Below are 24,050 nucleotides of genomic sequence, written 5' to 3'. Positions count from 1 at the left end.
AGTGTATTCCCATGAGCAAAAAATCAGGAAGAATGGGAAAGAAACTTGCATGGATAAGCACAGAGCTTCTGGTAAATTTCAAACACAAGAAAAAAATTTATGCGACATGGGAAAAGGAGCAGGTCAAATGGGAGTACTATAGAAACATCATCGGAATATATAGGGATGTAACAAGAAAGGCCAAGGCCCACTTGCAACTAAGTCTGTCAAATGGTATCAAGGACAACAAGCAGGGCTTCTACAAGAACATTAGCAGCAAAATGAAAGTTAGGGAAAATGTGGGGTCACTGCTGAATCAGATAGGTGGCCTAGTGAAGGAAGACAGAGAGAAGGCAGAATTACTGGATGCCTTCTTTCCTTCAGTGTTAACTGCTGAGGCCAGCCCTCAGGAATCCCAGACCTTGGGGCAAGGAGAGGAAGGCTGGAGAAAAGAAGACTTCCCCCACACTAAAGGGTTTGGTTAAAGATCAACTGTGCAGACTTCTAACACACATAAATCCACAGGCCCTGATGAGATACACCCATAGGTGCTGAGGGACCTGGCAGATGCTGTAGCTAAGCCACTCTCCACCATCTTTGAAAAGTCACAGAAAACAGGAACAGGGCCCGATGGCTGAAGGAAAGCCAGTGTTACTCCCATCTTCCAAACTGGCAAGAAGGTGGTGGAGCCAGGAAACTACTGTCTAGTCAGTCTCACCTCCATCCCTGGAAAAGTGATGGAACAGAACACTCTGGAGGTCATCACCAAGCTTGCAGAAAAAAAGAAAGTCATCAGGAGCAGACAGCAGGGATTCCCCAGGGGAAAAAATCATGCTTGCCCAATCTGACAGCCTTCTGTGATGGCAGGGCAGGATGGGTAGATGAGGGGAGAGCAGTGGTTACTATCTGCCTCCACTTCAGCAAGGCTTTGAGCACCATCTCCCACAACATCCTCATAGGTAAGCACAGTAAACGTGCTTAAGATGAATGGACAATGGGGTGGACCAAGGGCTGGCTGATGGCAGAGCTCAGAGGATCAGGAACCAGGGCTCAGAGGGTCAGCAGAATCCAGCTGGAGATCTGTAGTCAGTGGTGTTCCTCAGGGATCAATACTGGGTCCAGTCTCACTCAACTTGTTTATGACTGGCCTGGATGAAGGGATCCAAGGTACCCTCAGCAGGTTTGCTGATGACACAAACTGGGGAAGTGGCTGATACACCTGAAGGCTCTGCTGCCTTCTGGCTGGACCTTGGTAGGCAGGAGAGAACCCTAATGAGGTTCAACAAGGGCAAGTGCAGGGTCCTGTACCTGGGGAGGAATAACCCCAAGTACCAGCACAGGCTGGGGCTGCCTCACTAAAGAGCAGCTCTGCAGAGAAGGACCTGGGAGTCTTGGTGGATCACCAGGTGACAATGAGCCAGCAGTGTGTCCTTGTGGCCAGAGGACCCAGTGGGATCCTGGGCTGCTTTGGGAAGAGTCTGGCCAGCAGGTCAAGGGAGCTGACCTCCCCCTCTGCTGGGCCCCAGTGAGGCCACACCTGGAGTGCTGTGTGCAGCTGTGGGCTCCTCAAGAGAGAAATGAAGCTTCTGAAGAAGCTCCGGTGAAGGGTCACAAAGATGATGAGGGGTCTGCAGCATCTCTCTTACAAGGAGAGACTGAGAGAGCTGGGCCTGTTTAGTCTAGATAAGAGAAGACTGAGAAGCGGATCTCATCAATGCATATAAATATCTCAAAAGTGGGTGGCCAGAGACTTTTCAGCGGTGCCTAAATACTGGGCAATTTAGCAAGAAGCAATGGCAATAAACTAAAACACAAGAACTTTCACTCAACATGAGGAAGAACTTCCTTACACTGAGGGTGGCAGAGCACTGGAATGGTCTTTGTGGAGTGTCCCTCTCTGGAGACCTTCAATACCCACCTGGATGCACTCCTGTTCCTGCATCACTTGTTCCAGGTGACCCTGTCTTAGCCAAGATGATCCCCAGAGTCTCCTTCCAATTCTATTCCAATCAATACTCTGTGATTCACTGCATGTCCCTTCCAAATGAAAATATTTTATTCTATTCTACAGAATTCCCTGACAACTTGAATTACTAAGGAATTATGCAATTTGGAGTTGTAACACTGCATATTCAAAAACAGACCAACATGTGTGAAAATAAAACAGAACTGTAGACAAAAGTTAAATGACCAGATAAAGTCAACCTTACCACACAGTGGTTTGCTTTGTTGGGTTTTGGGGTTTTTTTGAACTTCAGTCTGAAGTTCTTTTTGAAAAGGAATACTCCCACAGATGTACTTGTAGCAGAGCATCTTCAGTTAAGAGGATGTAAATCTTCTCACACTTGTGAAATTGCTGTAAAAAACTGTCCATTTTACACAGCACACAGTTTGTGGCATACAAAAAAACTAACAAAATATTAATAATATAACAGATCATTCTGCCATTTGTGTAGCAAATATTATATATATAAATATATATATAAATATCATATATATAATATATATTATGTTTGTAACACAGCAAAAGAAATCAAATGTTTCAAACCAGGAAAGTTCTCCCACAGCTATAAATACTGACAGATGAGAGATCAAAGAGATGTTACTTTAAGAAGTTAGTTTTACTTCATCTCAAAATGTTCCATTTCTATTCAGTAGTATTACTCAAATACTAATCTAGAATAAAAATAGAAAAGAATGATAGAAGAGATTAACAAGCTACAGAGGCCACATTTAATTTTTTTTCACTGAAAATCTGTAAGGACAGCCCAGTTTATTCACTGTATGCATTTTCTGAAGGGCAACAAAATTCCTTTTCCTGAAGACATTACAAAAATCCCTCTTCAATCTTCTTCACAATGTCACTGTAAAAGTAAAAGTTTCTAAGAAAAAGTGACATTTTTGAAATTTAAAGTATATTTTTCATGCATACCTCCTTGCTGATTGAGACTCTGCATTTCCCTTTCTCTGCGATCTAGTTCAGCTGCTTTTCTTTCCAGCTCTTCTTGTCGCTTTAGCAGTTCTGCCTGGGCCAAGGCATGCTCCTGAACAAAACAAGTATCACCAGGCACAAAAAGTTACACACAAAAAGTATGAACATGGCATAAATATTCCAAGTCTTTTCACTATAATTAAGCATCTCCATTTATGAAGACTGACCCAATATAGCAGAAATTCACATATTACCAATTACTTAAAGGCAATATTAATTTTAATTAGGAAAGCAGTGTTTACTTAAAAAATACATTACTCCAGAATCATATTTAAATAATTATTATTAAAAGGAACCTAGTTTCTAGAAGCTGCAGACAAACCTTTGCTATTTGTGTGTAGGAAGATGGTTCTTCTGTTGGTTTCATTATTGCTGGCTGGGTACTGGGCACATTAGGCATTTTCACATTTCCTGGAGGAGGCTAAGAAAACAAAAGACAATTACAGGGAAACATTTTCCTATTCTAATGAAGTTATTTTCATTGTATCTGTAAGAACCAATTTAGATGTTTTAAAGGAAGTGCTACTGATATAAACTAAAAACTTGATATGCTGGTTGCAATATTTACAGTCTTTAGAAAAAAAACATCCCCTGGGTTCTGTGGTGCAGCTTATCTTGCCCTACTTCCAATTAACACCCAAAGAATTTTAAGAATTCAGTAAAAGTAAATGGAATTTTAATTTTGTTCAGACATGAATATTAATACAGCCAGCTACTGTTTCAGAGAATTGCAGCATTTAAGAGTCATCTGTTCATACTCTGAAACACAATATAATTTATTAATAATGTCTTTCAGAGCCTTCTACTTAACAAAGACTTATATCACCTGGCTAACTAGAGAAGTAATGTAACACATGCAACTTTCAAATTTAAGATCCATAATCTATCACTTGACTATTTCACCAGTTTTTGCTAGGTATCACTCCAGAATTTCTGCTAGGTTGATACATGTGTTAATAATATAATTCCAGCAAAAGTTGCATTTCAGCCATTGTATTCAGATGATACAATCTGCTGCTGAAATACAGTAATATTTCTTTCCATAAGTACAGAAAAAAAGTGTATGTTTTTGATACTGTGTTTTCATACTTACTTAGCTTCATAATGTGTGCACAGGGAAACAAAGTTGTAGAGACCAAACTGATTTTAAATGCTTGAAGTTCAATATGGCTTAAATGTGTTTTTTCAGGTTACTATTCAAAGATCAAAACAATGCACAATAGGCACAGGTATTATAAATCGTCTACAATAGATGAAGAACCTCATGAAGAAAGCATCATATTCATAGAGCATTTCAAGTTGAAAGGGACCTATAGGGATCATGGACTACAAGTCCCAGCTTAAGACAGCTAAGCAGGACTTTCCCCTCATGGACCTGTTACACCTCTGATTAATGACTGCATTGTCTCTCAAGATTTTTCCCTTGCTCACAGAATAACCTTCTCCATGATTTTACCAGGCACTGGAGTGAAACTTACTGGCCTCTAATTCCCAAAATCTTCCTTCTTAGTCTTCTTGAAAACTGGGACAACGTTTGCCAGCTTTTAATCAACTGATACCTTTCTAGATTCCCAAGACCATTGAAAAATACCATGAAGAGGACCCACTATATGATCACTCTGCTCTTTCAGTACACTAGGATGAATTCCATCAGGCCCCATTGACTTGTGTGCATTCAGTTGGAGCAGTGAATCTTGAACAACTTCAGAGTTTACAAAGCCTGCAAGTCACCGGACTACAGGAGTCCCTGGGCCCATCAGTACTGTCATAGATAGAGGTAAAAAAGGCATTAAACATCTCTGCTCTGTCCACATCCTTAACTGTGAGGTGATTGACCTCATCAAGTAATGGACTGATATTATCTCTGAATATCCTTTTGCCATTCACCTGTTTAAAAGGTCATTTTGTTGTCCACCAAAGTGCTGTCCAGCTTGGATGCTCATCAAGCTTTAACCACACAAATCTCCTCCCTGCAGTGGCGAACAGCATCTCTGTACCCCTCCTGTGTCATCTGTCCTTGCTTTCAATGTCCAAACACCTCCCATTTTTATTTAAGTTCTAGAAAAAGATCCCTGCTCAGCCAAGCTGGCCTTCTGCCTCACTTCCTTGAATTACAATACTTAGAAATTGCTTGCTCTTGAGCTTAAAGATGGCTTTTTAAAAAATTACCATCATGCTTTTTAAACTCAGTTTGCTCTAACTCTTCCTGTCAAACTGAAGTACTTATTTTTATAACCCTAATCAAAGCTGAGAAGCAGAAAGAATACCACAGCTACTTACAATGAAACAAACAGAAGTATTCAAATACCTTGGAAAATCATTTAGCTCCCAAAATAACGCTCAACAAAAAACCCTGCAAAACATAGCTGCACGATTTAGGATTTTCCTAGAAGTGAGAAGTACTGAAGTTGTATCAGTGTATGCTCAAGCTCTAGCATTGTGCTCACAATCTGGGTTACATCCACTTAACCCGAAGTGGCCCATGTCAGAGGAAGCAGTTTGGCCCCTCCTCTCTGCTCTCATGACACCAACTGGATTACTGCATCCAGCTCTGGGGCCCCCAGCCTAAGAAGACCATGGACATAGTGAGTTCAGAGGAAGGACACCAAGACAATCAGAGGAATGCTGCATGTCTCCTTTGAGGATAGGCTAAGAGACTTGGGTTTATTCATCCTGGAGAAGGCTCTGGGGAGATGCAATAGCACCTTCCAGTAACCTGAAAAACAGTTTGAGCTGGGTGCCTCCTGAGGGACCCTAGGACAAAGAAGACTCTGGGCTTCCATACCTTCACAACCCATGAACTCCTTCTCCACATGCTCTTTATACGCCCTGCATATGCCTTTTGGTCCCATATGATTTTTGATGTGGGGCCTGAAGAATTCTTTATGTGTAGCTGTTTTTATCTGGACACACTGCAGCTTCAGTTGACAGTGGCAGCTTCTTAATCTTTCAGTTATGCACTTGTCTTAGAGGCTCCCTTCACAAAATTAAGTAACAGTTAAAGAATAGTTCAACTTCCCAATGTGAAAGTTTGTGGTTTTCAGCCCAAGGTTTCAGCAATAGTCAGTTTAAAAATAATCAGAATACAGTTTAAAAAAATCATCTAACTAAACTTGTTTTCAACAGCTAACTGGAGATAGGTGTTGAAAAGAAGTTCTCTCTTGATTTCCTCATACAATGAAGTTTATTTACTGGGGAGGGGTTAAAACTTCCAGAAGAAGCCAGAAGTGGATGATCAGTTTGGTTTCTTACAGACTTCTGTGTTTTTCTGATGTGTTTAGATGGAAGGATAGGGAACTACCCATGAATTCGCTAGACAAAAAAATAGCCCATTGAAATACACCTCTTGAAACAACAACAGAAAATCCAACTCCACTAATGATTTTTTCCCAATTTTTTAATGCAGTGATTTGAAACTGGTTGCTATATGCATTATTATGTATAGATATATATGGGTATATATGTTTATCTATATATACAGAGAGCTCAGAAAAATTTGAAGAAATTAGAAGCAGGAAGAGATTAAAAGTTTTCTTTTAACACAATTTAATTAAATGATGAAGCAGAAATACTAACTGTATAATCTAATCTTCATTGCTGATCTTCAGAAACATGACAAAAGATACAATGTAATCTCCATGGCGACTGTTGGAGCTGGAGACAAAACCACTGAAGATCAGCCAAGGGTATTTAATCTGACATTTACATCATTCCCTAATTTTTTAATTTTTTTTTGTTTAACTATGAAAAATAAGACAGATTTTGAAATCTGATAAGCATAAAGGAAAAAAAAATCCTAACAAAACTCCTGATTTCTCATGTTAGATACTGAGGTGGTGACACATGCAACCTAAAATCTCTCATGCCTACTTGTTCCTCTCCATGTGTCTTACATGCTACCTTCCTACCACTGAAGGTGAAGGATGAAAAAAGTCAAGGCACAAAAATACCACAAGTAAATAAACAAAATAAGGAATACTGAGAAAAAGCAGGATTTAATTTTTTCCCCCTGTTCCACCCTGTACCCAAAAAAACGACTGGTAGGAAGTGCCTCACTTGACAAAGGGAGCACAATTGAGATAATGTAACAAATTTTAGTATTCAGTTTGAAATAACTTTCTCACAGAATAAACATCAATTGAAATCCTGTCTAGATTTGAAATGGAGAAATATTTTTGCACTCTAGCATACTTCATTAACCTCCATTTGGAGAGAATGGGGAAAGAATCACAAACACCAGGCTGGAAGGAGACCTCAAGGACCATCTAGTCCAACCTTTCATAGCAAAAGTACAGTCTAAACAAGATGTCCTAGCACTCTGTCCAGCTCAATGTGAATGCTGCAAAATCCAACACTTCCCTGGGGAGATCAGTCTAGGCAAGTTGTTGATCAGGTTGTTCTCACTGTGAAACATTTTCCCCTTGTGTTCAATTGAATGTCCCTAGCAGTAATTTTTACCCATCACCTCTCATCTTTTGCATGCAATTTCTTGTAAAAATGGAGTCTCCATCTTCTCCATAGCCACCTTTTAGAGGCTGAAACATGGAATTAAGGTCCTCCCTAAGACTTCATTTCTCAAAGCTGAACAAACACAGTTTCCTTAGTTGCTCCTCACATGTTCCCAGGCCTTTGACTGTCTTTGTGGCCCTTCTCTGGATCCTCTCCAGCCTGTCCACATCTTTTTTGTACAAGGATCAAAGCTGAATGCTGTATTAGTTCTAGAGACTGCAAGATACCATCTTGATACAACCACTACAAATCTGGATTTAACTTGCACCAAAATTACTTGGATGCTTTTGCTCTGAGCAGGACACAAAACATAGAGTTCCTATCCCTATCTGACGGACAGCAGGGATACTGACAGGCAGAAACTTGGGTATTACCCCAAGTCTAAAATTCACAGACCCTGCTTCTGCCTCTGTTTATCCAGTCTATAAAGGCATTCACTTCCACTGTCTTTTCCATTACTCCCGTTGCACGTATTTCTTTGTACACACATAGTATGCTCTTCTCTTGCACAAAAAGCTGTTAGGAAAACAGAGGTGAGCACTTAGAATTGTGAGTATTTGAAGGTACATTCCTTCAAATGTATATAATTACAGAATAAATACTTGTATGTTTAGCATTCACACACAGTAAGGAAGGGGTGTAATATGTAAAGGTTGATTATTACTGCACTTTTAGCTTTATTTTTTCAGTCTTACTCTTGTCAAGAAAACCTGTGGAAGTTCTTTACCTTGGGAGAGAAGTGTTCATTCAGTGGACAATTTTCATTAATTTGTAAACGTGTCATAGATTATTAACTGAATCACAGTGCACTGTAGATCAAACCATTGACTTAGACTTCCTCCATACTCTCAGCTTTTTGAATGACATTTCTAATGAACAATTAAGTTTTTTTATCCAAGCACACCTGACTGTTCAAAGCCTGACAATCTAAGCCATATGCTCCCATTCTCCTTTTACCACAAAGCTGCATGTTAAAATAAGTAAAAAAGTAATAAAACTTTTAATAATAAACAAGTCAGAATAGCTTGAGATTGTATTTTTTTAAAACAAGATCTACTTTCTTTATGATTTATGGTCAATACAAAGCAATTTTGAAAGTCTTCAAGCTTTATAAAACTAAATCTAACATAATACCTGATACTGTGACCTAAGAGAAAATAATTTTGGAGACTTGCTTAACATTGGTACTAGCTGTAAATAGTCTGCCTTAAACAGCTGATCCAAGGCATACCCAAAACCAAGCTTCTTCCACACAGAATTTTAAAACGGTATGAAACCTTACTGTTTCATTACTACGAGACTCTGCTCTCCCTGCCCCCACTATTTCCCATAATCTTTCTCAAGTTATAACCAGTAACAGATGGATCCATCCAATGGATCCGTCTAGTCATGAAGACTGCATCAAACTTTTAAGTAGGTTTTGGGGGAAACATATAACAATACCCAAAGGCTGATCAGAGAAATGCACCCACCTAACCATAGTGCTAATAAAGATTTTACTCAAGACAAGTTTGGAAGAAACTAACTTCTGTAATCGGAATGCAAATATGACCATAAATCAATCATCTTACTGCATAAACAGTGCATAGCCCGGGGCCCTTGAGGTCTCTCACACAGCAGAGGGCTGCACATCAGGACCTCCTCTTGAGTAGGGGCATATCTCAGGGTTACTCCTCCAAGCAGAGAAATTCCTTGCCACAAAAGATTTCCAGTAATTAAAATTGTAACTAAACTTAGAAATCTTAGCTAAGTGATAGAAAGGACTAATTGTGCACATGTAGTCCTTTAGACATATATCATTGGCAAAATCTGGGACTAAGTCTGGATCCACACATTGCAAAATCCCCCTTAGGAAGGAGTCCAGAATGCAATGGGGTCCTTTCCAAACCTCATGATTAAACAGGAGGACCTTCTTGACAGCTTTTTCTGCCCATGTCCTCTAGGCAGTAATCAAATGTACATCACCATTGAATCTTCTTGAACCACTTTACTACCAAACTTTGCATTTGCTATGCAACTTTGTTAAAATGTTGGTTTATATCAATTAATATAAGCTCCTTCTCTCTCACAAGTGAATTCTGTAGCTCCATCCATGGCATTGCAAATACTCAAATATGAACACTCCCTAACAGCACTACCAGATCATAAAAAATAGCACTGCATTTTAAAGATACAATTTTAAATGTTTATAAATTACATTGATAGACAATAACCAGCCACACATTTTGATAATCTTGCACATGATCTTCAATATCAAAAGCAGCCACTGAAAAATGCAGTTACGGTATGAATTTACTATCCTATTTCTTGTATTCCTCCCCACAATGGAAAAGAACAGCACAGGGTATACTGAAACTATATAAATTAGAGGCATAAAACAATTGTTTCTTTGACATAATTTTTTCCTTTCACAACTGTACCACTATTCCATGCCTGTGGACTGTTATTTAAACACAATGTTTTCCTTATTCTGAACAGCATTTTAATTAAGTGAAACAGAATTCAAAAGCAAAACCCTGTGTAGGTATGCCACACTCCTAAGCTTCAAAGCTAGTGAAATGCAGAAAACCACAAGGACAGTATCAGAAGTCTGTAAAAACAGGAAAAAGAAGTTAATAAAAACAGGAAAAAAACTCAGTTCTGTTTTGGTCCCCTTTCAGAAGGCCAATCTTCCTTAACAACTCAAAGGTCTTTGAAATCAACCTTGCCAATGCATCCTCCAAATACTGCATGGAACTACCTAGTCTTACACATCTTCCACTACCTGTAGCTAGCCCATTCTACAACATCAGTCCCAATTCTGAAAATAAAACCTCACAAATCAAAGCTTAACAGAATGATTAAGAAATATATGTGCTTACTGTTCTTGAATCAGAGAACGGATTGTACTCATCAAGCCCTGGAGGAACATTTCTTGTCACTTGCGTAACAGAAGGATCCTAGAAGAGGAAACAGTTGTGTAAATCTGTGCACATGCATATGATCAAAAAGTCAACACTCATATCATTACATCATATAAAAGTCAGACTTTCTTTCAAAGTAAAAAAAGTTTGTTTTCAGTAAAGAAATCTGTAAACATCCACCTCTTTATCTCCAAGCTAACATAATTTCATTCTGAGATTCTTATACACCTAGATTAATAAAGCATAAGAGAAACCCCATCTGTCATACCTTTGATTTATAAGGAAAAAAGCTTTGAACAGAGAAGGGGAAAAACCTGTATCCTGCTGTGTTGACCAGGTATGGACTCCATGCCTATACACTTGAAAAGCACAAGAGAATAAAAGAGCTTAATGTAACCCTTGGACTTCCCTACCTAGAAGTACATCCAACCCCATGCAGAACAGAGAAAACATTTCACAAAAATGAGGCTGAAGAAACAGGTTCCCACTATGCAAAAGCACTTCTGATTCAGCTTCTACCTGAACTAGTAAAATTAAGGAATAAAGTTTAATTTTTTCTGCCTCAATTAATTATACAGCAAGAAAGACTGCTCGCAATTTAGCTTAAGAAAATTATTTCAAGAATGAAACATTTCTCTGTGCAAAGCAGGCAGGCTTTGTTCTGCAGAAGAGCAGAAGTGCCCACCACAATGGATGACATCAATTTAGTTCGAAAAAACCTGTACTTATTCCATGTGATGCCTGGAATGTGGTTTATATTCAATGTGGTTTAACCACATTGTTTCTGTGCCCTAAAGTTTTTTAATTTTCAAAACATACTATGGATAAAAGATAAGCTTTCTTGAAAATTAGTAAATCTATTAATTCAAAATTGTTAGTTACATTTAGATTTACGTAACTGTACAAATGTACAATATTTTATAAATACACCAAACCCAAAAAAGAGCTATATATAGATATACTACTTATTTTGTAACTATTATGCTTAGATATAGATATCTTCTCATTCTCAAAGTCTTCTTCAACATTAGGAAACAAACTGGAGTTGATAAAGACAGAAGAAAATAAATATGTATTTATATATATTTACATTCATATTCCCCTTAAAGACAGATACATTTAAAACCTTTGCATGTGACACATGAATAACAAGAAGGGCTTCTACAGGTATGTCAATCAGAAAAGGAAAGTCAAAGAAGTTCACCCCCAGTAATGCAGCTGGTAACAATGGAAAACTGGTAATAATGAAGGAAGAGAAGGTTGAGGTACTCAACATTTTTGCTTCAGTCTTCACAGGCAGCTCTGCAGACCTCTGAAGTGGATGGATGACTGGAGGAGAACTGGGAGAACAAAGTAATACCCACTGCAAAAGATGAGGTTCATGACCACCTGAAGAACTGGAATTTACCTAAGTCTGTTGGACCTGACAAGATGCATCCCAGAGTCCTGAGGGAACTGGCTGATGTAGTTGCCAAGCCAGTCTCCATGACATTTGAAAAGTCACTGCACTCAGGGCAAGTCCCAGGTGGCTGAAAAAGGGGAAACATCGTAGCCATTTTTAAGGAGGGTAGAAGGGAGGACCCAGGGAACTACTCCCCTTCAGCCTCACTTCTGTGTCTGGGAGGATGATGGTACTTAAATTCCTGGAGACTGTGCTAAGGCACATGGAGGACAGGCAGGTGATTGATGCCATCAGAGACAAGTGTTACTTAATATCTACATTAATGACATAAACAGATTGAGTGCACTCCCAGCAAATCTGAAAATTATGCCAAGCTGAGTGATGCTGCTGACACAGCTGAAGGATAGCATGTCATCCAGAGGGACCTGGACAAGCTCTAGGTAGGGACCCATGGGAATCTCATGAGGTCTGACAAGACCAAGTGCAAGGTGCTGCACCTGTATCAGAGCAGCCCTGGTACCAGCCCAGGCTGGGGGATGGACAGATCACAGCAGCCCTGCCCAGAGGGGCTTGGGGGTGCTGGTGGGTGAGAGGCTGGACATGACCCAGCCATGGGCACTCCCAGCCCAGAGAGCCAAACGTGTCCTGGGCTGCATCCAGAGCAGCGTGGGCAGCAGGGCCAGGGAGGGGATTCTGCCCCTCTGCTCTGCTCTGCTGAGACCTCACCTGCAGGGCTGCATCAGCTCTGGGGTCCCTGCACAGGAAGGACCTGCTGGAGTGAGCCCAGAGGAGGACACCAAGATGGTCAGAGGGATGGAGCACCACCCTTTTATATAAAGATGGGCTGACAGAATTGGGGTTTTTCAGCCTGGAAAAAGAGAAGGTTTATAAATCACCTAATTATGGCCTTCCAGTACCTGAAGGGAACATACAAGAAAGATGGAGAGACACTTTTTACAAAAGAGCATGTAGTGACAGGAATAGGGGCATGGATTCAAACTGAAAGAGACTAGGTTTAGATTAGATATTGCAAATGAATTCTTTACTGGGAGGGTGGTGAGACAACAGAACAGGTTGCCCAAGGAAGTTGTGGATGCCCCATCCCTGGAAGTGTTCAAGGCCAGGCTGGATGGAGCTCTGGGTAACCTGGTCTGGTGGAAGGTGTCCCTGCCTATGGCTGGAGGCATGGAACTAGATGACATTTAAAGTCCCGTCCAACCCAAGCTGGTCTATGATTCTATCACATAAATATAATTTTTTTAAAAAATATAATAAGTGACTTAATCTACACTTAAGTAAATAAAGAAATTATTAAGCTAAATGAAATAAAAATCAAATTTAAATACAGAATCTGCTTTCTTAGAATAAGCATCAATTATGGCCTTAGCTTAGTCTTGTTAGCAGGAACTTTATCTGTGTAGATGCAGGAAGAGGACTTTCTTAACGGCTGCAGTCAACTTATTTACAGCTAGAAAAAATAACAGGGCAGAACTCCTATCAGTTCTAAAATCCCAAGGGAGAGAGCAAGACAGAACAAGACTATTTTTTCCAACAGCCATACTCACAAAATTGTTCATATGATGCAATTTAAAAAGTTTGCTACGAAAAAGCTTAAGAAAAATCATTGTCTCAAAAATGAAAAAAATTATATGCTGTATATTTTAAAGAAATTCATATACATAAGCATACTTAAAACACCCTCTGGTCACAAACCACCTTTTATTAAACCAGACATTTAGCTGCAAAGCAGTATTTCAATGATCACTGAAAAAGAATCACCCCTTCTAAAGATGTATACAAAACAATGTTAAATGCAATTCAACATCAACTTTCTTATATTTGACTCATCTTTAGTTGTTTCAAAACAGCCATGCTGGTCAGTCTCCTTCACAAGCCTGCCATAGTTACCATGCTAGACTCAAATACATTGTTACTACTGAAGAATCACCAAGTCCTGCATAAACTGGTAAACTAATTTTTACCATGTTCTTTGCTAAAGTGGCTATCAAGAAATGCTGTGCAGATGAACAACGAAAATGAGGGAAAACATGGTGAGGTGAGAATGTTCCTTGTCAAAATTCAGCCATAAATTCATTAAAATGTTGAACAGGAAAGTACATTAAAAATATAAGAGTAATAAAATATAACATTTGAATTGCACATTGGTTTACTAGACTCATCAGTACAAGATGAAAATGAAGTTAAAACAAAGTTAATATAAATAAGACAATTTCATAATTCAATATACAGAACAGTAGAAAGTTATATATAGCTGAAAACTTTTATCTTATTGTGGTATGTCTACTGTAGCCAACAGCAAAGCTCCCAGACTAGTTGCTCACTCACTGCTCTCTGCAGTGGGATACGGAAAATAATCAAAACGGAGAAAGCAAATAAAACTTGTGTTGTTAAAAAAAAAAAAAAAAAAAAGTTTAAATGTGGGAGGGGAGAGGGGAAGGTAGAGGCAAAAAAAACCCCAAACTACAAGTCATCCAAAGGCAATTGCTTACCACCTCCCACCAAGACACACATGCCCATTCAGATTCTGAGCAATGGCTGCTTGGAACAGCTCCCCCTACTACCACCACCACCAGCGTTGCTGCCAAACACAATGTTATACAGCATGAAAGATCCCTCTGGTCAGCTGGGGTCAGTGGTCCTGCCTGTGTACCCCCACCCCAGCTGCTTACCCAATTACCCAATACTTTATTCCCTGAGGGGAAGCAACAGTGTGAAACAAAGATGGCCTTGGTGCTATACAAGCACTGCATAGCAATGTGCCAGCACATCAGTGCCTTCCTGGCACTGCTTTGGTCACATATCTGAAACACAGCACAACAGGGACTGCTATGAAAAAATTAACTCCATCCTAGTCAGACCTAGTACACTTATTCCAGTCTTTATATGTTAATATCAATTAGCACTAATAAAACACTTTGTTCATCCTTTCAGTATGACACCACTTTCAAAAATGCTCTCATATAATTGCCGCTTTCACAGAAAAAATGTTCAAGTATAGACATGCAACTTGTGATCACTAACCATCAGCCACACAGTGAAACAGTATGACTATTATTACCTGAGTAACACCTAGGATCTTAGGTTGAATTAGCTCCTTAAAAAGTATATTTCAACACTGAACTTTTGTTTGAAGAGTGCACTACTAACCAAATAACTCAGCCAACTGTCCCTGCAGACCATAAATTCAATTATTTGAATAACTAAAGTGAGACTAATGATACACCCACTGAACAGCAGCCATTTCCAAAAAGCACAGAACAGTGGTCAAGTCAAATTCAGAAGAGTAACCTATATTCAGAAATACAACATAAAAACAAAAATAATATCTGATGAAAGAAAGCCCTTTTTTCTCTAAGTGTTTTAGAGAAGACCAGGGTCAAAAACTCCTTAGATTACTTTGTACATTTATTGTGACAGTCCATGGACAAATAAAAGAAAACATATGTTGAGACAACAAGGTGTACTAGAGAAACAGACTTAGCACTCAAAAGCAAGTTCAACATTAAATAGACACAGTGATTAGAGCAAGAAGCCTTTTATCAGAAGTCCATTCCCATTATGAATTGACAATTGCTACACCTCTGCCAAATATTGCTACTGTTTGCTAAAGTAGCAGTAGCTCTAAAAAAAACCTGAATAACCCAGAGGACATCCAATAATAGCTCTATTCAAGTAAAGTTTCATTACTCAGTAAAGGAAGAAAATTACAGTTGTATTGAAATACACAAATTGAACTCCACCACTGCAAGCAGCATTCAAATTCTGCATTCAGAAAACTTGAATTACACAGTCTGGACTTCAATAGAAGTTTGTGACACAGAAAGACTCAAGGAAAAGGAAACCAGCCGTCACAAGAAAAGAGGAATATCACAGCTGAAGAAAACACATACCAGCCAGGAAATTTGTCTCTCTCCTTTAACTCATTCATTGCTGGAACTATCCTCAGCTCTTCACAATCAGGGTGCCCAGGTGTAGGTGCTATTCTCATGGTTCCGAACACCTACAGTGCATCAAATGACTGATACCAGCGGGAGCTACACTTCATATTCCAAAAGACTACTTACAATATTTCTGAAGAGATTAGACCTTACATCCCACAAAACACAAAAAATTGTTTTGAATCATTTACCTTATACTCATTGCATCTCATTTTAAAAATGGAGCAAATGCAAACTCATCTAAACACAGCGATGAAAACTGTGAAGCACTCATACTCACTGCTGCAGAATAAAACTCACTGAATTTAGAAATTGTTCAGGGTTTGAATAATAAATGCAAACAATAAATGTTGTGCAGGATGACATACTCAGAAGAAGTGGTATTTAAATGAATGCTATCAAATTTCTATGCTGCATGACATCCATATTCTACTAGTTAAAAAACAGTAACAACTAATATTCCACAGAAATAAGTGAATCTATGCTGTAATAATTTATTTTCCATATATGATATTCCACCCAGCTTTATCTCACCCAAACTCCTGCCAGTTCAAACCCAGAGCTTCTGACCTTTTTATTTAACCATTAGCCATACAATCACAGAAGTGAATTAAAAGCAGACTAGTTTTCATACTCAGCTACTGTAGCTATTGGTGCATTTAAGTCACACAGTCATTTCAGATGACATTTTCACGATCTGAATTAGTTTAGGAGACCGAAGTTTTAAGAAAGTAGCACAACTTAATTTAGCTGTTTTCCGTCTGAATCTTTCCTTTTACCTACTTCTTGCAGCCTCTGTCCTCAATCTCAAAAGGAAATATTAACACACTTTTTTTAATCCCAACAAGACAGGTACAAGCAGCAGCCTATTTATTATGCCAAGAATGGAAAAGTAAGAAAAAACACCCCAACAAACAGTAACACAAACTGACAAAACAGACACAGAAAAAACAAGACATTTATATTTCATACTGGCAAGAACACCTATAGAACTATTAAAAACATCTTCTGGGCCAAGCTAACAAATTATGCTCACATACAGATATAATTAATTGAATACCTAATAATCACAGAGGGCATACAAATACAATTAATTACAAACTAGAATGTTTAAAGCAGAGCAGAATAATCTGTTCTATGTGAGCTTTTACAGCTTTTTAAAAAACAAAATTGAAGGGAATAGACCTCTGTTGTCTAGGATACCAAACTAGTCATCACCTACCAGTTTCACTAACACAGAAGACACTACCAAATTAAAGACTGAAGAAGTAAATACAGCTGTAACAATGCTTGGTATTACTGTTCACTGGATATGGGTCCAGAATTGTTCCACCATCAGCAAAATACTTCTATAAAATACATAATGTAGTAATAATCTGAAAAACACCATCATCTAAGCTTACATTGTTAGTTGTGATTTTGATTTAAGTGAGGGGAATATAGTGAACTAGGAGTCAGACCCTCCAAACTGTCATCCATGTTGCTGAAAAAACTTTAACTTAGAGGCATACCTATCCTTCTACCAAAAAGACAAAAACATTTTCTGCAAGAACGTTTTTTCAGTTTAGTACCAAGGACTAGCAGGGAAGTAAAAGCAGTATTTTATTGCAGAGGTCAGGAAATGGGAGTTTATAAACACCAAACAGTAATTTGGATAGAGATGATAATGCTTTTACAACATATCAGCAATTGAAAACAATTTCCTATAAAAATCACTTAAGCTAGTTGGAAAGTAATATTTAAGTAAGAATTCATCCTGAAGTTTTGTGGAATTTGATTTTGGGGGTGGGAACAGGTTATAGTAACAGCTATACTTCTTGATCTCCATGAAGTACTCCCTAAGATAACACCACTGGGTCAGAAAATTAAGCAAAAATGCAACACAAAATGCCTGAAACTGTTGGTCTTTTTTGATTTCTTTACCAAAGAGAAAATTATCTCTCACACTTTTCATAAACAGTTCAGGAGTGTTTCTCAGTCCCATGAGACTGCCGGATTAAGCTTCTGAAATTGCAATTCACACAAGTTGAATAAACATTTGGAAAAAAAAAATCTGGACTTGTAATTATTAAAAAAATTAAAAATACCCAAGTAGCCACATAACATTCTTTCATAATTCCAAGTTTTTCAAGTTTAACATACCGATCATTTACCAGCCATTTTCCCATCCCCCCTCATATGTTCAAACAGGTTTCCTTCCCACTCTGCCTGAATACAATTATTAAATAGAATATTCCAAAAGTAGCCCATTGGGCTTTCTTATATTGTCTCTTGAATGCTACCTGTTATATGTCACATTCATCACATGAAAGCAGAGCTATGAAGGGTTTTGAGCTACTGAGCAAGGCAAGGTTCCCACCTCTGAAACCTAAAAGAACTTCAGAAGCTGACAAGGCCAAAATTGTCCTGAAGTTTGCACCAGCCTCATCTTGCAATGGAGTACTGGATGCCTAATAAAGTATCACCTACATCTCGCAGCTCTGAAATGTATATATTTCTCTTTGTAATGCTGAATCTCGGTATACAGTGTAATAGTAACACTAGGCATACTTCAATGAAAGTCTAGAGGGAAAAGTGCAGCTGTAAGATACTGAATAACTATTTAAATGCTTCACATTTTTAACAGATTACAGTGCAGTTACAACACTGATGAAGTCTACTCTTGAAATCCAACTTCCATGTAGGACAGCTAAAGGACAATCAATTACCACAATGTTCAGCATTAAATTATGCAAAATTTCATAATTTTTGAAGACATGAAGGGAAACCAGATAGTAAAAGTCAGAAAAAATACCGATATTTTACGTCCTTTACTAACTTAAAACAGTATATTTTAGTTAGATAGAGGAATTAAAACTCAGTTATACATATAGGCATGCAACAAAACTGCTTCATTCTAAAGCTGCACAAACATTTTATGTAGTAAGGGTCACAATTCTTAAAAAAAAAAATAAATCAGAACTTTGCCTTCTTCCTCTGAGTTTGTACCACTTTAGCTTCACTTCAGCAACCACGGTATAAATTGTATAGATTCTGCTGCCACAGAAGGTAGTAGTCATTCACACAACTGCTTTCAGTATCAACCCTCCAGGTTGTATTTCCCACCAAACCAGACAGGAGATTAATTTGTGCTCATCTGAGTCAAGACTAAGTGTAATATCAAATTTATAACTGGAATTACTTCTGTACTTAGCTCTAGTGACTCAAGTAATCCTGTAACCCCAGCGGGAACAATTAAGTTCCATTTTTAGATATCGCAGAGTATCTCAGCCATCCAAACAAGAATGATGGTCATGACAGAACCAAGATCTGTGTCTTTTTGGAGCAACAACTCAAAGGTGACCACAGTTTGGATCCCTAATCCCACTCAAAGAAACTACTCAAATACTTAACAATACATACGTTTGAGGTCTGCTCTGACTGTGCCCTCCCACACTAAATCTGGTGAACAAAAAAGAAAAATCTTCCTATCACATAGTGATTTAGCTTTTCTCAGAAGGTCATCGTTCACATTTGAACAGAAATGTTTAAATTTTCTGTTGTTTTTCAGGCCTATCATAATTTCTGTGGTGTCAAATATATGCAACTGCTCAGAGCTAAACACATGAGACGAACCGACCCAATAGAATTTATGAGCACTACTCAAGTCTTCATAGTTCTCATTCTACAGCCACCGAAAAATAACTGTTTCATATGTTTGGATAATTAACAGCCAGTTTTCAAACCTTGTGCCATCTGTCAGCCAAGACCCAAAGACCTATGAAATTCACAGCTCTACTTAAAAAAAAACCTCTCTGAGTAGTAGCATTGTTCACTTAGAAAAAAAAAATCAAACCAAGAACACAGAACCAATAGTTTTTATTGTAGATGAACTGCTGATTGTTTCAGAGTAAATGATACTTACACTGAATTTTGAGACTGCTATTTCAGAACCTTTGTAACTGTATCACCTCCCAAGACAGAAGACTACAACTATCACCTATCCTATGACATAAAAAAAAAAAAAAGAACATAAAGAGACAGCTACATTAGAAATGTGCCTTTGTTTTTTCATACAAAATTTATTACATGCTGCTTTACCCTACTTAAGGCAGACTGTCAGGACCTTGAGGATTCCCAAACCTCTCATAAGTGGTCAGACCCCCACTCTTTACTAATATCTTACCTGATCATCAGAGGACTGTTGACTGATCCTGTTTACTTTCTCTGGACACGATCCTGACTTTCTAACTTGTGCTCAGATCTGTCTCCTCTCTATAGATTTGCCTAGCACTGAATGCAGGTACCATCACCATGTGTGCTCTGCTCACCCTGTTTGGGCACTCCGGGACTGCAGCATTTGTGAGTGAGAACTTTACGAAGTGTGAATTCACACTCATGAATTGTAGCTATGACTACTGCTTCTTAGTAAACAAAATTAATAGATTTCACTACTAACCTGCTTCAAATCATAATACCTGAGGTTACACCAACTGTGTACTTCTTCACACTACTAATACATCATCTTATAAAAGGATTCTCACATCTTCATTTGTATGATACATGGATGCATTTTCTTCTGCACAACCTTAGTGTTATCAAAAGCTTGTAAATGTTAGCATGTCACCTATCTGTTTGTTTCAGTATCCTCTGTCTTTCAAAAAACCCATCTTCTGGCTTTGTTGGTATAGCATTCAGAGGACATTTATTTAGAGAGGAAAACTATGACTTCAAAAGCATATCTGACTCTGGATTCAGTTCGTTTGCTGCTTTTTTTAAAGGAACAATGAGGTAAAAAAATGCAAAGGTTAGGTAGCCACTTGTCTCAAAATCCACAACACTTCAAGATCAAGCCAGGTAAGGTAATTGCAGTTTTTCCAGCAGATAATTTACTTATAGACTTCCAAAAGTATTAACTACCCAAAATACTAAAAAGGCACTACATGTTTATGCTTTACCTTTATCTTTTCAGAGAACACTTTTATTTGATTCAACATCAAGCAAGAAGCTCTGCTCCAATATTTTTATTATAAGGCATAGAAACAGTCACAGGAAACCTCCCATGTAGATCACAGACAGCTAAGCTAGTAAAACCAAAATGTTTTAAAAGAATAAGATCTATGTTTAGACCTTGGCAACAACTCTTCCACCTGATGCCTTCCCACCCCTTCTCTGCCATAATACTTTGTGATTTTACATTAGCACAGGAAGCAACTCCAAAAGCAAGGAGAACAACTAATCACATCGTATATATAAATATCAAGCAAAGACAAAAATGTGAATACATAAGGATACAACGTTTAGGCAATATGACTTAGGCTGTCAGGGTCCATCTGGAAATACTGATTCTATGCATAAAGTATTTCAAAATGCATAGACAAAACTTAAATACATACATACATTACTACCCACTAATTTCAAAGCTGTTCTGCCAACAAGATGGCCATCAAGCTTTAGCTAATATATGAGGCCTTTTGCCTCTTTAAGTTAAATGCACAGGTAAGTAAAGGTATGCAAGATTACCTTTTATGGGCAGTAGAATGTGATGGAAGTTAGCAAAGACTGAAGGAAGGCAAAAAAACCTTTGAAAAAAGAAAAGTGCACAGCTTTTCCTGAAGCATCTTCTGCAAATGAAGAAATCCAAACAGAGAACTTCAAGTTACAGAGAATCTGTTATAGATTCCTTTTATCATGATGCACTGCAGATGAGAAGTGGAGCATGGATTCTGCTCAAAGTTACAATAGAAGTCTTTCCCTAAAGAGAAACTAGAATAAGCTTTTGCACTTCAAGCAGTATCTTCAAATTGGAAGTATAATTCAGGTGTGTGCCTAGTTTAGGTCTCACAACATTACACAGGACCAGTAACACAGCCTGACGAGCACTGCAGAGGCAGCTATTTTGCATCTAATACCCCTTACTGCCCTGGATTTTGCTAGATGTTATTTGACTAACTATTACAAAAAGGATGGAAATAGGACAAAAAGCATCATGTATTTCTGCTGCTGAAGAATTCTAGAACGACACCTTTTCAGTGCTTGGTGCCAAAAAGAACAGTGCTCACTGACATTGGTACCAGCCCACACTATTGCTGGCAGCAGACTCAACACCAGGACTTGTGCTCACCTGGAAGGTCATTGCACTGCATACAAGTGAAAACAGATCTTATCCTATGGAATTCTAGCCTAATGAATACTGCCTACGTTTTATGACCATAAAAACTAAACTAATGATTCAGGCTGACTCTAATGAACAAATGTTAGGAACACTATGCTTCAAGCATCTACGTCAACGGAAGTATGCTTGGCTTGAAATGTGACAGATCAATTTTTAAAAAGCTTACCTATTCCAGCTAACATTCTAAACTCACTGCCATATACTATCTGCATGCTTTAAAATGCCTGCAACAAGTTCAGTAATATTATCAAAGTAGGTAGCTTCAGAAGTTAGTTGAGCTGGATTCAGATAACAAAGGAAAAAACAGGAGGGGAAGCATCCAGGGAGATCAGTTCGTTTTGACAGCCTACGCCAGTGAGGGAAGAAAGAATTCACAGCTGTATGACAAGGCAACAGTGCAAACACTAAAAGCTTTATAGTACATTACAACAAAGCAGTTTGAGATGCAGCATAGAACTCATTTCCAGACATTGGTACCCTGGTTACTTTAGACGTAAGGTAAGGGAACCAGTAAGCTTGAACGGGGTGGGAGGAGGCTAGAGAAGAAGAAGGTAAACTCAATATATACCCAAATTAATACGGTAACTATTTAGCTCAACCACACGAAAGAAAAAAAGACCGTAGTAGCGTTACCCCTAGCACAAAGCTAGGGTTAAAATAAAGAAGATCCAAACTTTTCTCTTTTTTTCCATCGAAATAACATATCTGAAATACAACTTGTGTTATTTTAGCTACAGAAGGAAGCACGGAGCCCTGAAGTTGTGAAACGCTGCTTATCCTCCGCGCCCCGCCCCCACCTCGGGCCTCCGTAGCCCGCTGAGTGTAAAGACCCCGGCCCGCAGCTCCCACGGGGTCCTTCCCTCCTTCCTTCCTTATTCCCTTCCCCCTTTCCGTCCTTCCTTCCTTGCTTGCTTCCTCTCGCGGGAAGCCCGAGGTTCGGCGGAGACCGACACCGAGGAAACCTCACGGCCCCCTCACCTTGAAGGGGTTGTTGAGGTCCGGGTCGGCGAAAGGGTTGCTGTCGAAGTCCGACATGGCGCGGCACAGGCGGGCGCTGCGGTCCCCGGGCGGCGGCTCTGCCCCTGCGGCGGCGCCCCGACAGTGCCCAGCGCAGGTGACCCCCCCGCCGCTGTCACAGCCGCTGTCACAGCCCCGCGGCCAGGGCCGAGCCCGCCCCGCCGCACCGACCAGCTACGGACCGCCCAAAATGGCCGCCCCGGAAGTGAAGTTACGGGTGGGATGGCTCTGGGAAAGAGAAAGGGATGAAGGCGGGGCGGCCGCTCCCGGGGCAGGCGAGAACGGAGCTCATGCCTGAGCCGGGCCCTCCCGGCTGGGCGGGGCGAAAGGAGTGCGGAGCGCGAGAAGAGCGAGAAGAGCCGGTTCGCCGGCCGGCCAGCCGGCTGGCTGAGGGCTGGGCATAAGCTGTTGGTGGGAGGGCCCGCAGTTAGGGGCCGTCTTCGTGTTCACAGCTGCTCCTGTGGGCCAATGCGGGCTGTGTCCCGCGCCTTCGGCTGGCTGGGAGCCGGGGGAAAGGAGGCCCGGGGCTCCCCGGCGGAGCAGCTGGGCCGGTGGGCAGGCAGGGGCGGCCTGGCCCGGTGGGTGCGCGCGCGTTCCGCCCCAGCCGGGCCCGTGCGGCCTCCCCGCCCCTCCGCTCCCGCACCCCTCAGGGCCGGCCGGTCTGGTCTGGGGAGTGAAGTGGACGAGCGAAGGTAGTTAAAATGCCTTACTTGGTAAAACATGAATTTACTCTCTCGCTCCCGCCTCCTGTTGGCATGGTAAATAGTTTGCCCGGCTTGTGGATGCTCAGGTTCTGTAAGGACCGTAGGTAAGGAATGGCTTTGAGACATGGTCACAAAATCCCAGTTCTGTGGGAGGAAGCATTAAAAAGGACTCTTGGAAGTATTCAAGCATTTCCAACAGTTCAAGACTTTTTAAATACTTCCTCAGAAATGCTGACAGTGCAGTTTGAAGAACCTGCAAGGTTCAAAAGATGCAAATAAATTGAAATGAGCACCTTTGGTTCAGACCTATGGTTGAAATGTGAACTTTAGTACTACCAAAACAGTCTACATTGATGCAATGCTTTCAAAACCAGCAAATCCTGAAATTCTCTACACACTTTCTAAAGAAATCATTTGAACTTTCATTTAAA

General features: G+C 39.7%; 1 protein-coding gene across 1 annotated transcript in view; it reads right to left on the bottom strand.

Annotated features, from left to right (window-relative positions):
• The window catches only part of SCAMP1 (secretory carrier membrane protein 1), a 41,017-nt gene extending 17,912 nt beyond the window's left edge, over positions 1–23,105 (bottom strand). Inside the window, exons 1-4 of the mRNA XM_005530066.3 lie at positions 22,877–23,105; positions 10,342–10,419; positions 3,294–3,392; positions 2,912–3,023 (exon numbers count right to left, since the gene is read on the bottom strand). Of these exons, the coding sequence (XP_005530123.2) occupies positions 2,912–3,023; positions 3,294–3,392; positions 10,342–10,419; positions 22,877–22,933 (346 nt within the window). The 5' untranslated portion in view covers positions 22,934–23,105. The remainder of the gene's footprint in view (positions 1–2,911; positions 3,024–3,293; positions 3,393–10,341; positions 10,420–22,876) is intronic.
• Between the last annotated feature and the right edge of the window lie 945 nt (positions 23,106–24,050).

Source organism: Pseudopodoces humilis, chromosome 4 (assembly GCF_049639895.1).
Source record: "Pseudopodoces humilis isolate 2021_Gansu_Grassland_sample_001 chromosome 4, ASM4963989v1, whole genome shotgun sequence".
Lineage (NCBI taxonomy): Eukaryota > Metazoa > Chordata > Aves > Passeriformes > Paridae > Pseudopodoces > Pseudopodoces humilis.
The sequence above is the reverse complement of the archived record's forward strand: the minus strand, read 5'-3'. Positions and strand labels throughout refer to the sequence as shown.